The 12,753-nt window shown below is 34.3% G+C and overlaps 2 protein-coding genes across 2 annotated transcripts; both read left to right on the forward strand.

The window, feature by feature from the left end:
• Positions 1–3,194: 3,194 nt before the first annotated feature.
• LOC18593789 (G-type lectin S-receptor-like serine/threonine-protein kinase At4g27290) lies at positions 3,195–6,942 on the forward strand. Its single transcript, XM_018124217.2, has 8 exons — positions 3,195–4,558; positions 5,011–5,127; positions 5,226–5,354; positions 5,440–5,564; positions 5,674–5,884; positions 6,008–6,245; positions 6,316–6,466; positions 6,540–6,942. Exons 1-8 carry the CDS (start codon positions 3,277–3,279, stop codon positions 6,843–6,845), a joined length of 2,559 nt encoding a protein of 852 aa, XP_017979706.2. The 5' UTR covers positions 3,195–3,276; the 3' UTR covers positions 6,846–6,942.
• A 1,406-nt stretch (positions 6,943–8,348) lies between these two features.
• Positions 8,349–11,736, forward strand: LOC18593790 (G-type lectin S-receptor-like serine/threonine-protein kinase At4g27290). The gene is made up of 7 exons (XM_088808528.1): positions 8,349–9,659; positions 9,909–10,037; positions 10,143–10,267; positions 10,362–10,572; positions 10,754–10,991; positions 11,072–11,222; positions 11,312–11,736. Exons 1-7 carry the CDS (start codon positions 8,387–8,389, stop codon positions 11,618–11,620), a joined length of 2,436 nt encoding a protein of 811 aa, XP_088664654.1. The 5' UTR covers positions 8,349–8,386; the 3' UTR covers positions 11,621–11,736.
• The last annotated feature ends 1,017 nt before the right edge of the window (positions 11,737–12,753 follow it).

The raw sequence follows: 12,753 nt of genomic DNA on the forward strand, positions 1-12,753 counted from the left end.
ATCATCGAAAAGAACTTTTCAAAACCTTTCCATTGGTGCCCATCATGCCACCAGAAAGTCATAGGAAGAATACCAAGTTTAAATAAAAGTAAAGAAAATATGAATAATTTAAAACATTTGTGCCTAAATTATGAAAATACAACCCCAAACATACCTTAATCAGTAATCTCTTGAATACTTTTTCCTTTTCTTTGTCTTGCTTCTTCCCTGATGTTTAAGCACTTCTGACTGTCTATCGTTTAGTTATGATGAAATAAACTGATCTCTACTATTTTTTTTTAAACGTGATTTAGTGAGTTGTTATTAAGTAATATAAACTGACTTTAATCTCATTAACTTAAACATGATAATTAAAACTGACATTAATTAAACTTTTTTATTTACTTAAAGATCCTTATTTTATTCTCTTTTTATTAATAAACTTAAAATTATAACTGCAATTATAAAAAATTGAATTTATATTATATTTATTTGTTTAATATAGATTATAACTTTTTATATAATTAATTAAGTAGGATATTTTTTAGGGTATTACACTGTCGTCTTGACAATGGAAACTATGAGCAGGCGTGAGAGACCGAAGTTTTTTTAGTTTAAGGTCAACCATGTCATATATCACGGACCATTGCAGAAACAATTATGAAAATGACATTGTTTTGCTGCTACTTTGAACACAAACAAAAAAGGAAGACATTTTAATATCTTTTCATTGACATTTGATGATTCGATCAGGTCTGTCATTATAGGTATTGCCTTAAGCAGACTGCTACACAACGAAGCTTCCTTTCATCTTGGAATTATTTCGTTTGTATAAACCATGGAAAAAGAAAGATCAAATTTAAAAAAAATTCTAAAAATATTAAATTGTGATGAAGAGAATAGGGATGAAGGTGTAAATGATGGTGCTAATTTTGTCAAATTAATTTACCTTTTTTTCTACATTGGTAGGCTGAAAGTGGTAAGTATGATGCAAATTAGGTCTTTCTCTAAGACCCCCTTTTACCTAAGTAGGCACCCTGACACTTACTGTTTATCATCTTTCCTTCTTTTCATTAAATTCGTTGTTCAAAATCATTACTTAGAACTGAGATAAAATCTCTTTGATTAACCCAGAACCAAATATGGATGAAGATGGACTTTGTTTGCATCATTAATTTATTGATTCTTTTGTTCTTTTTTTTATGTTCTTAATTGGGAGGTCAGTCTTTCATGAGTTCTATGAGATTTTCTCCTTTTTGAAATTTTATTCTATTCAGTTCTGTCAAATATAAAATTTAACAAGTAATTTTTTTACTTTTAGTTTTCCTTTGACAAGTAGATTCACATGGGCAAGTGGGATAAAATGACCTTCCACTCTATTTCTAGTTCTTGCAAGTCAACCTTGGCAGCTCTGTTATTCTTATGTGTTCAATGCTGAAAATACCTATAGAAGGCAGCAGTGGGCTACCGTTTCATTTTAATAGTTAAATGAAGAGATCTCTGGCAAGCATTTTCTTTTCCATTTTGATGATTAATCAATATGGAGTTCTCATTTGCAGCTAATATGATAACTCCGGCATGTGGGAAAAGTAAATAATCACAACAAATGGACAAAGTGAAAGAAAAGTCAAACAGTCTAAAGACACCAAACGACAAAGGTAAAGAAATAAAACAGCAGCTAAAGTCTTCTTCTATTTGAACTTATCGAGATTCATCACCTCTGTTGCTGCAAAATAAAGCACCAGATTTCAATAATACTTCATTGTCATCAGTATGTGGTCACAATGGAAACTATGAACACGCGTGATACACCGAAATTTTCAGGAGTTTGAGGTCAACTATGGCATATATCATGGACCATTGCAGAAACAATTATAAAAATGACATTGTTTTGCTGCTTCTTCGAAGAGAAAAAAGAAAGAAATATTTTAATGCTTTTTCATTGGCATTTACGTGATACTCAACATTTCACATTTGATGTAAATGTGATTGTTAAGATCTATGTAACAATCCAAGTCCACCACTATTAACAAAATTTAAGTTTTTGAGGGTCATGTGGTTTACACTCAAAAAAGCTGCTGGGTAATAATTGGACTTAGATCGTTATAAATAGTATCAGAGCCTACTCCTGTCCAATGTGAGCTTTCACATTACTCTGGTGAGATCTTGATCTTGTGGATGTGCAATGTGAGATCTTAATCTTATGGATGTGATGTGTGGCCTTGATGAAGACATTAAGGATTTGAGTGGGTGGAATTGTGATACTCAACATTCCACATCTGATGTGAATGCGATTGTTAAGATCTATAAACAATCCAATCCCATCATTACTAGTAACTTGAACTTAAACTGTAGTTTAGGCTCAAAAAAGCTACTGAGCCACTGGTTTGACTTGAATCGTTATAATTTGACTATTCGATTAGGCAGACTACTACACAAAGAAGCTTCCTTTCATTTTGGAATTATTTTTTGTATGTACAAACCATTGAAAAGAAAGATTGAATTTAAAACATGCTAAAACTATTGGAATTATTTTGTATGTACAAACCGTTGAAAAGAAAGATTGAATTTAAAACATGCTAAAACTATTAAATTGTGATGAACCTGTAAATAATGGTGAAAAGAAAGATTGAATTTAAAACATGCTAAAACTATTAAATTGTGATGAACCTGTAAATAATGGTGCTAATTTTGCCAAATTAATTTACCCCTTTTCTGCATTGGTAGGATGGAAATGGAAAGTATGATGCAAATTAGGTCTTTCTCTAAGACCCCTTTCACCGAAGAGGCACCCTGGCACTAGTTTATTATCTTTCTTTGTTTTCATTAAATTCGTTGTTCAAAATCATTGCATAGAATTGGGATAAAAACTTATCTGGATTGGTGGACAACTAGTAAACTCTTTTTGATTAACCCAGAACCAAATATATGGATGAAGATGGACTTTGTTTGCAAAATAGTACTCATTAATTTCTTGCTTCTCTGTTTTTTTGTTTTCTTAAGTAGCAGGAAAAGCTTGTTTGGTAGGTCGATCTCTCATGATTACTATGAGATTTTCCTTTTATTGAAATCCTATTATATACAGTTTTGTCAAATACAAATTTTGACATTTAATGTTTTTTATTTTTAGTTTTCTTTTCATACGTATATTCAAATGATCAAGTGGGATAAAATGACCTTCCACTCTATTTCAAATCCTTGCAAGTCAACCTTGGCAGGCCTGTTCTACTTCTGTGTTCAATACTGAAAATACCTATAGAAGGCAGCAATTGGCTACCGTTTCATCTTACTAGTTAAATGACGAGATCTCTGGCAAGCATCTTCTTTCCCATTTTGATGGTTTTATCAATCATGGAGTATTCATTTGCAGCTGACATGATAAGTCTGGCACAATCTGTCAGTGATGGTGAGAGGTTGGTTTCTTCATCCCAACGCTTTGAATTGGGATTCTTCTCTCCTGGAAACTCAACGTTCAGGTTCCTTGGGATATGGTACAAAAATATTCCAAAGGCAGTTGTGTGGGTTGCAAATAGGAACAGGTCAATTGCTGGTGCACATGGAGTTTTAACAGTCAATAATGATGGAAACCTTGTACTGCTTGACGGAACAAACAGCACTGTTTGGTCTTCAAATGTCTCTAGAAAAGCAGAAGTGCCAGTGGCACAACTTCTAGATTCTGGAAACTTTGTTGTTAGAGACAACAAAACCATGCAACATGATGAAAGCTATCTGTGGCAGAGCTTTGATTACCCGTCAGACACATTGCTGCCAGACATGAGGCTTGGAAAGAACTTAAAAACTGGAAAAGAATGGTTTTTAACATCTTGGAGAAGTGCTGATGATCCTTCTCCCGGAAACTTTACTACCAGACTTAGCATTCAAGGATTGCCTTCTATAGTTACTTATATGATATCAGCAAAAGTGTACCGCAGTGGACCGTGGGATGGATCTAACTTTGGTGGTACTCCAGTGTCTCCTAACTTGGTCTCTTTATCAACTGTGGAGCATCGTGAGGATGAGATCTACTATAAGTATCAGCCTTACAATAATCCGATTATTACGCGATTAACTTTAAACCACTCAGGTTCCATCCAGCGTCTTATATGGAATGAGAGGCACACTGAATGGGGGATTGTCTACTCAGCACCATATGACCAATGCGGCAGATATGGCCAATGTGGTGCAAATGGAATTTGCAGCATCAACAAGACACCAATTTGTGAGTGCCTGAAAGGGTTCAGACCTGACTCAGAAGGACTAGATGCAAGTAATCATAGTTGGTCTACAAGGTGTGTAAAAAAGCGGCCATCAGATTGTCAAAAAGGAGAAGGGTTTCTAAGACTTGTTTGGATGAAATTGCCTGACTTGATAGATTTCAAGTTCAATGAGATTATGAATCTTAAGGAATGTGAGGTGGAGTGCTTGCAAAACTGCTCTTGTAGTGCTTATGCAAGCGCAACCTTAGATGGACGTGAGAAGGGCTGCTTGATGTGGTATGGTGACCTGATTGATATGGAAGACCGATCAGGAAAAGGCAGGGGACCAGATATCTATGTAAGAGTACCATCTTCAGAACTAGGTAAGTAAATTATGAGAACTATAATGTTCATCATTGTTTTTATTTTTATTTTTTTTGAAATTTGTTTTCACATTGTTTTGTTGCATAATTTCATCTGCAAACAGCCTTGGTCCTGATAATAAACTTGTGTCTGCAACATGAACTCTAATCATTTGCCTTATTGTAGAAACAAATAAGTTTGAATCAGCTTGATAAACCCCTAAAGCACATCACATTGGAAAATTTACATCAGACTATTGCCCTGCCACAGTTAATGGTGGAAACTAAAATAAACCCTGACTTGTTACTCTGTATAAAGGAAACAAATTTCTTTAATAAAGGTGTTAGGCCTAAAGAATGCTTTAGCAAAGGTTCCTATGTTACCCATTAGAATTGTTGAAAAAAAATTGAAAAGGTTCATTTACTTTAAGAAAATTATTGGCTTGACTTGATGTTATCTCTTTCGGGATCAGTTGGTGCTTCAAAAGAAAAGAAACGAGTAAAGATCATCATAGTAGCTTCAATCATTTCTGGAATGATTGTGTTGGGCTTGGTGTCCTGCTTTGTCCTAAGGAAAAAATGGAAAAGAGGTAAGCATATGTGTTTGACTTTGCTCTTTTGTTTTATGATTTTGTTTTATTCAAAATTTCAACAAGAAAGACAGATGATTTTCTTGGACATTTGTCAGTTTCAGTATCTGGCTATGCTTTAAATGACAAGAAAAGAACAAAGACCACCAAACTGCTTTCAGTCATTCCTGGCATGAATATCTTGGCCGCTCTGTTCTCGTACATTACGAAGAAAACATGGAAAGGAGGTAAGAAAAATGCACACTACATTACCGAATCATCATCACTAATTTTCAAATACGTTTATTCTTAGAGGCTAAAGTGTCAGAATAGGCCAAGAGAGCTGCAAGGAGAATGTAGAAGTGCCTTTGTTTGATTTGGTTTCCATTGCTACTGCTACCAATAGTTTCTCCCAGGAAAATTTAATAGGAATTGGGGGATTTGGTCCTGTTTACAAGGTAAGACTCATTACTTCTTGCCATCCAATGAGCAGAAAAGTTTCAGCGACTTTTTGCATCTTAAAATCCAAGAGTTATAAGCTGTAAATTCTGTATAAGCAACTTGCAGGGCATCCTTCCAACAGGAAAAGAAATTGCTGTAAAGAGGCTGTCAAAGAATTCAGGACAAGGTGCTGAAGAGTTTAGAAATGAAGTAGTTTTAATTGCCAAACTTCAGCACAGAAATCTGGTCGGGCTCTATGGCAGCTGCATACAGGGAGAAGAAAGGGTTTTAATCTATGAATATATGCCCAACAAAAGCTTGGATTATTTTATCTTCGGTTTGATTTCTTCACCTTTCATGCATCCTATCATTACATAATCTTTGATTACTCAATCTCAAGTACAATAAGCTCAAATAGCGTTGGAAAGCCCTAATATGAAGTCATGGAAATGGCGTGCAGATCATGACAGGAGAGTATTATTGGCATGGCAGAAGCGCTTTGACATTATTATGCAGATTGTGAGAGGACTTCTGTATCTGCACCAAGACTCTAAGCTCCAAATTATTCACAGAGATCTCAAAGCTAGCAATATTCTGCTAGATAGTGATATGAACCCCAAAATTTCAGACTTTGGCTTGGCAAGAACTTTTGAAGGGGATGACAAAGTATCAGAAACCAAGAGAGTTATTGGAACATTGTAAGTTCAATCATTTGTGATCATAGCCTATTAGCATTCCAAAGGGCTTACCCCTGATATTTCCATGCAGTGGATATATGTCTCCAGAGTATGCAGTTAATGGTAAATTTTCAGCCAAGTCTGATGTTTTCAGCTTCGGTGTACTTCTGCTAGAGATAATAAGCGGCCAAAAGAATAGAAGTTTCCATCATCCTGATCACCACCATAGCCTATCCGCCCATGTAAGTATACCGAATGATTTTGTAGCCTTTTTGTTCCCTTTCATTGCAGCTTATCTCATGACTATTTTTCTAGGCATGGTTGCTGTGGAATGAAGGCAGGGCCATGGAGCTGGTAGATGCCTGTTTGGAGGATTCTATTGTTGAATCTCAAGTTCTTAGATGTATTCAAGTGGGATTATTATGTGTTCAAAATTTTCCCAAAGACAGGCCAAAAATGTCATCTGTAAATTTTATGTTGGCAAATGAAGAAGCAATGTTGCCTCATCCCAAAGAGCCAGGATTCTTCACAGATACAAATTCCAAAGCAAACACACCAACAAGAAAGGAAGAATCGGATACTGTAAATGTAGTGACTATCACAATGGTGGGAGGAAGATAGAAATTTAGCAGTAATTTAAAAAATATATATTATATCTTGTTGCACAACTTATTGATTATATTTTAGCATTTAGGTCAAAGAAACCATCAATTATCAATGTAAAGACCCAAGCCCAAGTAACTCTAGTTTAGTAACTTTTTAAAGTTAAATCACATGATCCTCTCAAAAGGTCTAGTATAATATGGATTATTATTACAATCTCAACCATTCAAATATTTGATATCAAGATCACATATCATAATCACAATTAAATCCAACTCAACAAGATCAAAATCTCACTACCACAACATGGATGCTCCTACCAAGCTAGTGAATTTCATAAACTAACCTTTCCAAACTCAATTCCATAAATTTTGAAATCTCAATTATTACGTAATCAATATTTAAGTTTCTATTTGATTTAATTTATTATCCTTGAGACTTTAAATAGGTTGTAATAGTTTATTTATACATTCAGACTCTTATTATATGCAATCGATAATTAAATTTCTATTTTATTTAATTTCTATCTCTTGAAGATTTGGGATTGGATTGTAATCATTTATTTATACGAATATGACTCGTAAAATTGTTGATGTGACTTTGATTGAGGGATTTTTTTGTCCAAAGGATAGATAGATGACTTCGTATTACGTCAAAGTAATATAATCGTATCATGTCTCGGTTTAAGAATACAAGAGTAAGTTCTTTTGTTTCATATGCTGCCATTTCAATGGAGTATTATATTATGAAAGTCCAAAACTTAGTAAGCAAGTAAAATGAGGCCATTCAATCAGATAAATTCTCTACCACGTAAACCAGATGAATGATACAAGTTAATCTGAATGTGTGGCTTTAGGAAGGTAATCAGGACAATCCAATTGAAAACTTTGCGTTTTGGATGACTTGTAAGAAGAGTTATAAGAGTAACAACAATATGGAAGTCAAAGCAATTTAGCAGCTTCTTGTGGTCAGACTTTCCTGCTCTCTATAAATTTGACTGTTGATGTTTTGTTTCAGGGCTTGAACATAGTCTAATCATGCAAAACTTTAACCAAATATTATTTAATTACTGCAAACATTTTCAATGCTAATCCCATGAAGAAAAGAAATTTTATTTCAAATAAATGGTAGTTCACGAAATCAAAGAGTTATCTCAATCCATGAGCTCATAACTTTTCAGTAAAATTATCTCAAATATAAATCTTTGTTCGCGTTAAAAATTACATATTTACACTCTAATATTAGAAATTTTTAAAAAAAAATTTATAATAAAATCCTCCTCCATGACTAGTTGGACTTAAGAGTCGCTTTGGTTTGTGTGAGTTTACTTATAAAGAATCTTTTTTTCAGATTTTTTTATTTTTGGTGGACTAGTAAGTCATGACAGAAAATGAAAGTTATATATTTGTTTAATCATAAAAGCCCTATGGCAATTTCTTTATGAACTTGGATATTAATTAATTTTTTGCTTATGGTAAAACCACTTCACAATCAAACATTGGGTTGCATTATTCCCAAGAATCTGATCATTTGCTAACTTCTTCCCTCTGGAAATTATAATGGAGGCTCATCAATTCTTCCACTTCTTTTGTGCCTTGATTTCTCTTTCAGAAATCTTTCGTTTTTCCATTGCTTTGGATACCTTACTTGAAACACAGTCTATGAGTGATGGTGAGACTTTAGTCTCCTCAGGCCAAAGCTTTGAGCTAGGCTTCTTTTCTCCTGGCAATTCCAAGAACAGATACTTGGGGATATGGTACAAGCAAACCCCAGAGACGGTAAGTTGGGTTGCAAACAGAAACAACCCGATAACTGGTTCACATGGTTTTCTAACTGTTACCAAAGTTGGACTAGTTCTTTCCAACCAAACAAAGAGTGTTGTTTGGTCTTCAAATACAACCAAAGTGGCAGAAAGTCCTATCGCACAGCTCTTAGATTCTGGAAACTTTGTTGTTAAAGACAATGCCATGGCGAGCTCTGATTCTTCTGAAAGTTACCTATGGCAAAGCTTTGACTATCCATCCAATGCCTGGTTACCCGGCATGAGGATCAACGATGACTTCAACAAAGGTTTGACGTCGTGGAAAAGCCTGGATGATCCGTCTCTAGGGGACTATACTTGTAGAATTGAAAATCCTGAGTTACCTCAACTGGTTGTAGGTATGGGATCAGTCAGAATGTTCCGAACTGGGTACTGGAATGGACTTCGGTTCAGTGGACTCCTTCCATTCTCTGATCCATATTTTACCCTCAAGTTAGTATTCAACAACGATGAATTGGAGTATATGTATCAACCTGAAGCCCATTCGGTTGATAGGATGATAAGCCTTGATAATTCTGGTCTACTTCACTACTATGTGTTCAATAATGTAACCAGAGAATGGGCCATAATCTACACAGAACCAAATGATGTTTGTGACAGTTATGGGCGCTGTGGAGCCAATAGCATCTGCACAGTTCAGAAAGAACCAACTTGTGAGTGTTTCAGGGGGTTTACACCTACAAAACCAGCGGAATGGGAACTGCTTAACTGGTCCAGTGGATGCAGAAGGCGAATGCCACTGATCTGCCAGAACGGATATGGATTTTTAAAAATTTCAAGGGTTAAATCGCCTGACTCGTTGGAGTTCTGGCTGAATAAGACTATGAGCACAAAAGACTGCGAGAAAGAGTGCTTGAAGAACTGTTCTTGCACAGCTTATGCTAATTCAAACATTACTGGCAAAGGACATGGCTGTTTGATGTGGTTCGGGAATCTAGTTGACATTAAAGGTTTCACTGAAGAGAATAGAGGCCAAGATATCTACATACGGCTGCACGCTTCTGAAATTGGTAAGTGCAGCTTTATGACATTTTTCTTATATTAGTTACTGGAGTCACAGATTGCAAGGATAAAGGTACATGCAAGAAGGTTATTTAGTTTTATCTTTATGAAATATTGTACGGTGTTCATGACTTACTGTTGCATTGGGTTGTGATAGAATTAAAAAAGTGGAAAGCAAAGCTCTGATTTATGTATTTGAAAAACAAGAAACTGTTCAACAAAATGATCAAATTTTATCATATTATCGAATGTTCTAGAACGGTTCAGTGATTCACATGCGAGAAAGAGATTGTCAGTGATCATAGTAGTATCAGTCATTGCTGGAATCTTGATTGTATGCTTGGTACTCTGGTGCATTATACGGAAGAAGAGAAAAAACAAAAGAGGTAATAGCATACTCATCATCCTCTAATTTCTTTGAACGATCCTTAATAATTTCTAGCAAGCCTCAATATCATTGTTATATAAAGGCCAACTCTCTTGGTTCATAGGAATGGAATGCAAGAAGGAAGATATAGAGTTACCTTTTTTTGACCTGGAAACTCTCACTGCAGCTACTGATGGCTTCTCTCCAGAAAAATTGGTTGGAGCAGGTGGCTTTGGCTCTGTTTATAAGGTAATATGATCCATGGTTTTCTTTTAATTGTCAAAAAGTAATAAAGTACTATAAAGAAAAACATGATGTGTCTGTGATTTAATGACGTATGCAGGGAAGTCTATGTGCTGGACAAGATATTGCAGTGAAAAGGTTGTCAAAGAATTCAAAACAAGGTCTAGAAGAATTCAAGAATGAAGTAGTTTTGATTGCCAAACTTCAACACAGGAATCTTGTCAGGCTTTTAGGCTACTGCATTCAAGGGGAAGAAAGGATACTGGTTTATGAGTTTATGCCAAACAATAGCTTGGATTATTTTATTTTTGGTCTGTTTTTCTTGTCCGTTTATCATTGGATTCATCTTGTTTATGTTCCTTTATGTGTCTTTGCAGACCAGCTTACAGATAATACCATTTATCTAACTTTTAAGGGAAAAGAGATTGTCAAGTACTATTGATGCTACTACTGACAAATCATGAGATTTATAAGGGTAGCAATGGTTTGCAGATCCAAAGAGAAGTGCGTTATTGCCATGGACAAAACGCTTTGACATCATCATGGGCATTGCACGGGGACTTCTCTACCTTCATCAGGACTCTAGACTTCAAATAATTCACAGGGATTTGAAGACTAGCAATGTTTTGCTAGACCACAACTTAAATGCCGTTATTTCAGATTTTGGCTTAGCAAGAACATTTGGAGGAGATGAAGTTCAAGTAAAAACAAACAGAGTTGCTGGGACATAGTAAGTTGCACATGGTTCAACATTGGTCCAATTGTCTTATTAAGAAATCATATAACTGATATGACTGATACTTCAAGCAGTGGCTATATGTCTCCAGAGTATGCAGTTGATGGAGAATTTTCAGTCAAATCTGATGTTTTCTCCTTTGGAGTGCTTATGTTAGAGATATTGAGTGGCAAGAAGAACAGGGGTTTTACTCATCCAGATCACCACCATAACCTTCTAGGACATGTAAGTTGACTGACTAACAATAATGTCTTACTATCTTATGTCCTGCACTTCTTGTCAATAACTAAATAAATGTTATGCAATTGAACCAGGCATGGTTGCTATGGAAGACAGACAGGGCCTTAGAGCTAATAGATTCATGTCTGGAGAATTCATGTGTTCCATCTCAGGTGCTAAGATGTATTCAGTTGAGTTTACTATGTGTTCAAAAGTTCCCAGAGGATAGGCCTGAAATGTCATGTGTTGTATCCATGCTGGTAAATGAGAAAGACATATTGCCTGAACCTAAACAACCTGGTTTCTTCATAGAAAGGAGACCCAATGATGGGGATGCAAAATCAAAAACAGTAGAATCTGCTTCAAACAATGCAATAACCTTAACTGTGCAGGAAGGAAGATAGAGATTTAGCAGTAACTTTTAGTTGAGGACAATTTCCTGTTGCAATATGTATTACTATATATTTCAGCATTTATTTGGCAACTATGTAAATTAGCTATTAGCTAATATATACTTTTATCTTTTCTTACAAAACACTTATTTTTTTTTTTAATTTTGTTTTTTAACTGTTGATTACCACTATTGGGTTTTCTGAAGATTCTTTTGCTATCAGTTGGGATTAAATATTATGAACAAAACCAAGTCCAACATGTATTGTATCTGAGCAGATACATATCAAGACAAAAGGACAAAAGGTTCATAACCTTTATTGATGATTACTCAAGATATGATTCTACATATTTAATGCACAAAAAAATGTAAATCTTTTGAAAATTTCCAAGAATTCAAAGCCAAAGTTAAAAAACAACTAGACAAGCCATCGAAACTACTTCGATTAGATTGCAGTGGTAAGTGTTTATCAAATGAATTTCAACAATATCTCACTAACAATGGGATAATTTTCAAAAATATTTATTAACATAATTATTGACTTATAAATAAAAATAATAATGGAAGATATTTAATTATAAATATAAAAATTAAAATTTTTAATTCTTTATTTATAATTAATTATAATTATGAGATAATTATATTACTCTATGTGATTAGGATTTTTTATTTTATTATTAATTTTTTAATTAAAGATGGATAATAATAAAATAGAATAATCATAATTTGACACGAACTAGTAATTATAATTAAATAAATAAATTATTATTTAATTATAATTGTAAGTAGAATATATTAATTTAATTTTAATTAATTAAATTAAAACAAATTTTAAGAGAGAAATGTCTCTCTTATTTTTATGAGACTGAAAATCACGTTATAAATATATGATTTTGACCAAAATCCGGACCACGAAGATAGCCAAACTCCATCTCTCTCTCTAATTTTTTTTCTTCTTGCTCACATTAGCAACTTTCTACCAGCCTCATGCAAACTGTCATAGAAAATATTGAGAGAAAACTATCTAGTTACCATCTTGAAAAGTATTCCATACCTAATCTACTCTAGATTTGAGATTGAAAGATCTTTGAAGAATAAGTGATAATTCAAATTGGTCAAGAATTCCAACAATTGGCATGGTGGTGA

Source organism: Theobroma cacao, chromosome 7 (genome assembly GCF_053813885.1).
Source record: "Theobroma cacao isolate CCN51 chromosome 7, ASM5381388v1, whole genome shotgun sequence".
NCBI classification, from domain to species: domain Eukaryota; kingdom Viridiplantae; phylum Streptophyta; class Magnoliopsida; order Malvales; family Malvaceae; genus Theobroma; species Theobroma cacao.

What these genes read in the sequence shown, in the direction of transcription:
- LOC18593790 (XM_088808528.1), top strand. Translation starts at nt 8,387, where the DNA reads ATGGAGGCTCATCAATTCTTCCACTTCTTTTGTGCCTTGATTTCTCTT. An exon ending in GAAGAGAAAAAACAAAAGAG is followed by an intron (nt 10,038 to 10,142) that starts GTAATAGCATAC and finishes CTTGGTTCATAG; the next exon opens with GAATGGAATGCAAGAAGGAA. An exon ending in ACCATAACCTTCTAGGACAT is followed by an intron (nt 11,223 to 11,311) that starts GTAAGTTGACTG and finishes CAATTGAACCAG; the next exon opens with GCATGGTTGCTATGGAAGAC.
- LOC18593789 (XM_018124217.2), top strand. Translation starts at nt 3,277, where the DNA reads ATGACGAGATCTCTGGCAAGCATCTTCTTTCCCATTTTGATGGTTTTA. An exon ending in AAGGAAAAAATGGAAAAGAG is followed by an intron (nt 5,128 to 5,225) that starts GTAAGCATATGT and finishes GACATTTGTCAG; the next exon opens with TTTCAGTATCTGGCTATGCT. An exon ending in CTTGGATTATTTTATCTTCG is followed by an intron (nt 5,885 to 6,007) that starts GTTTGATTTCTT and finishes AATGGCGTGCAG; the next exon opens with ATCATGACAGGAGAGTATTA.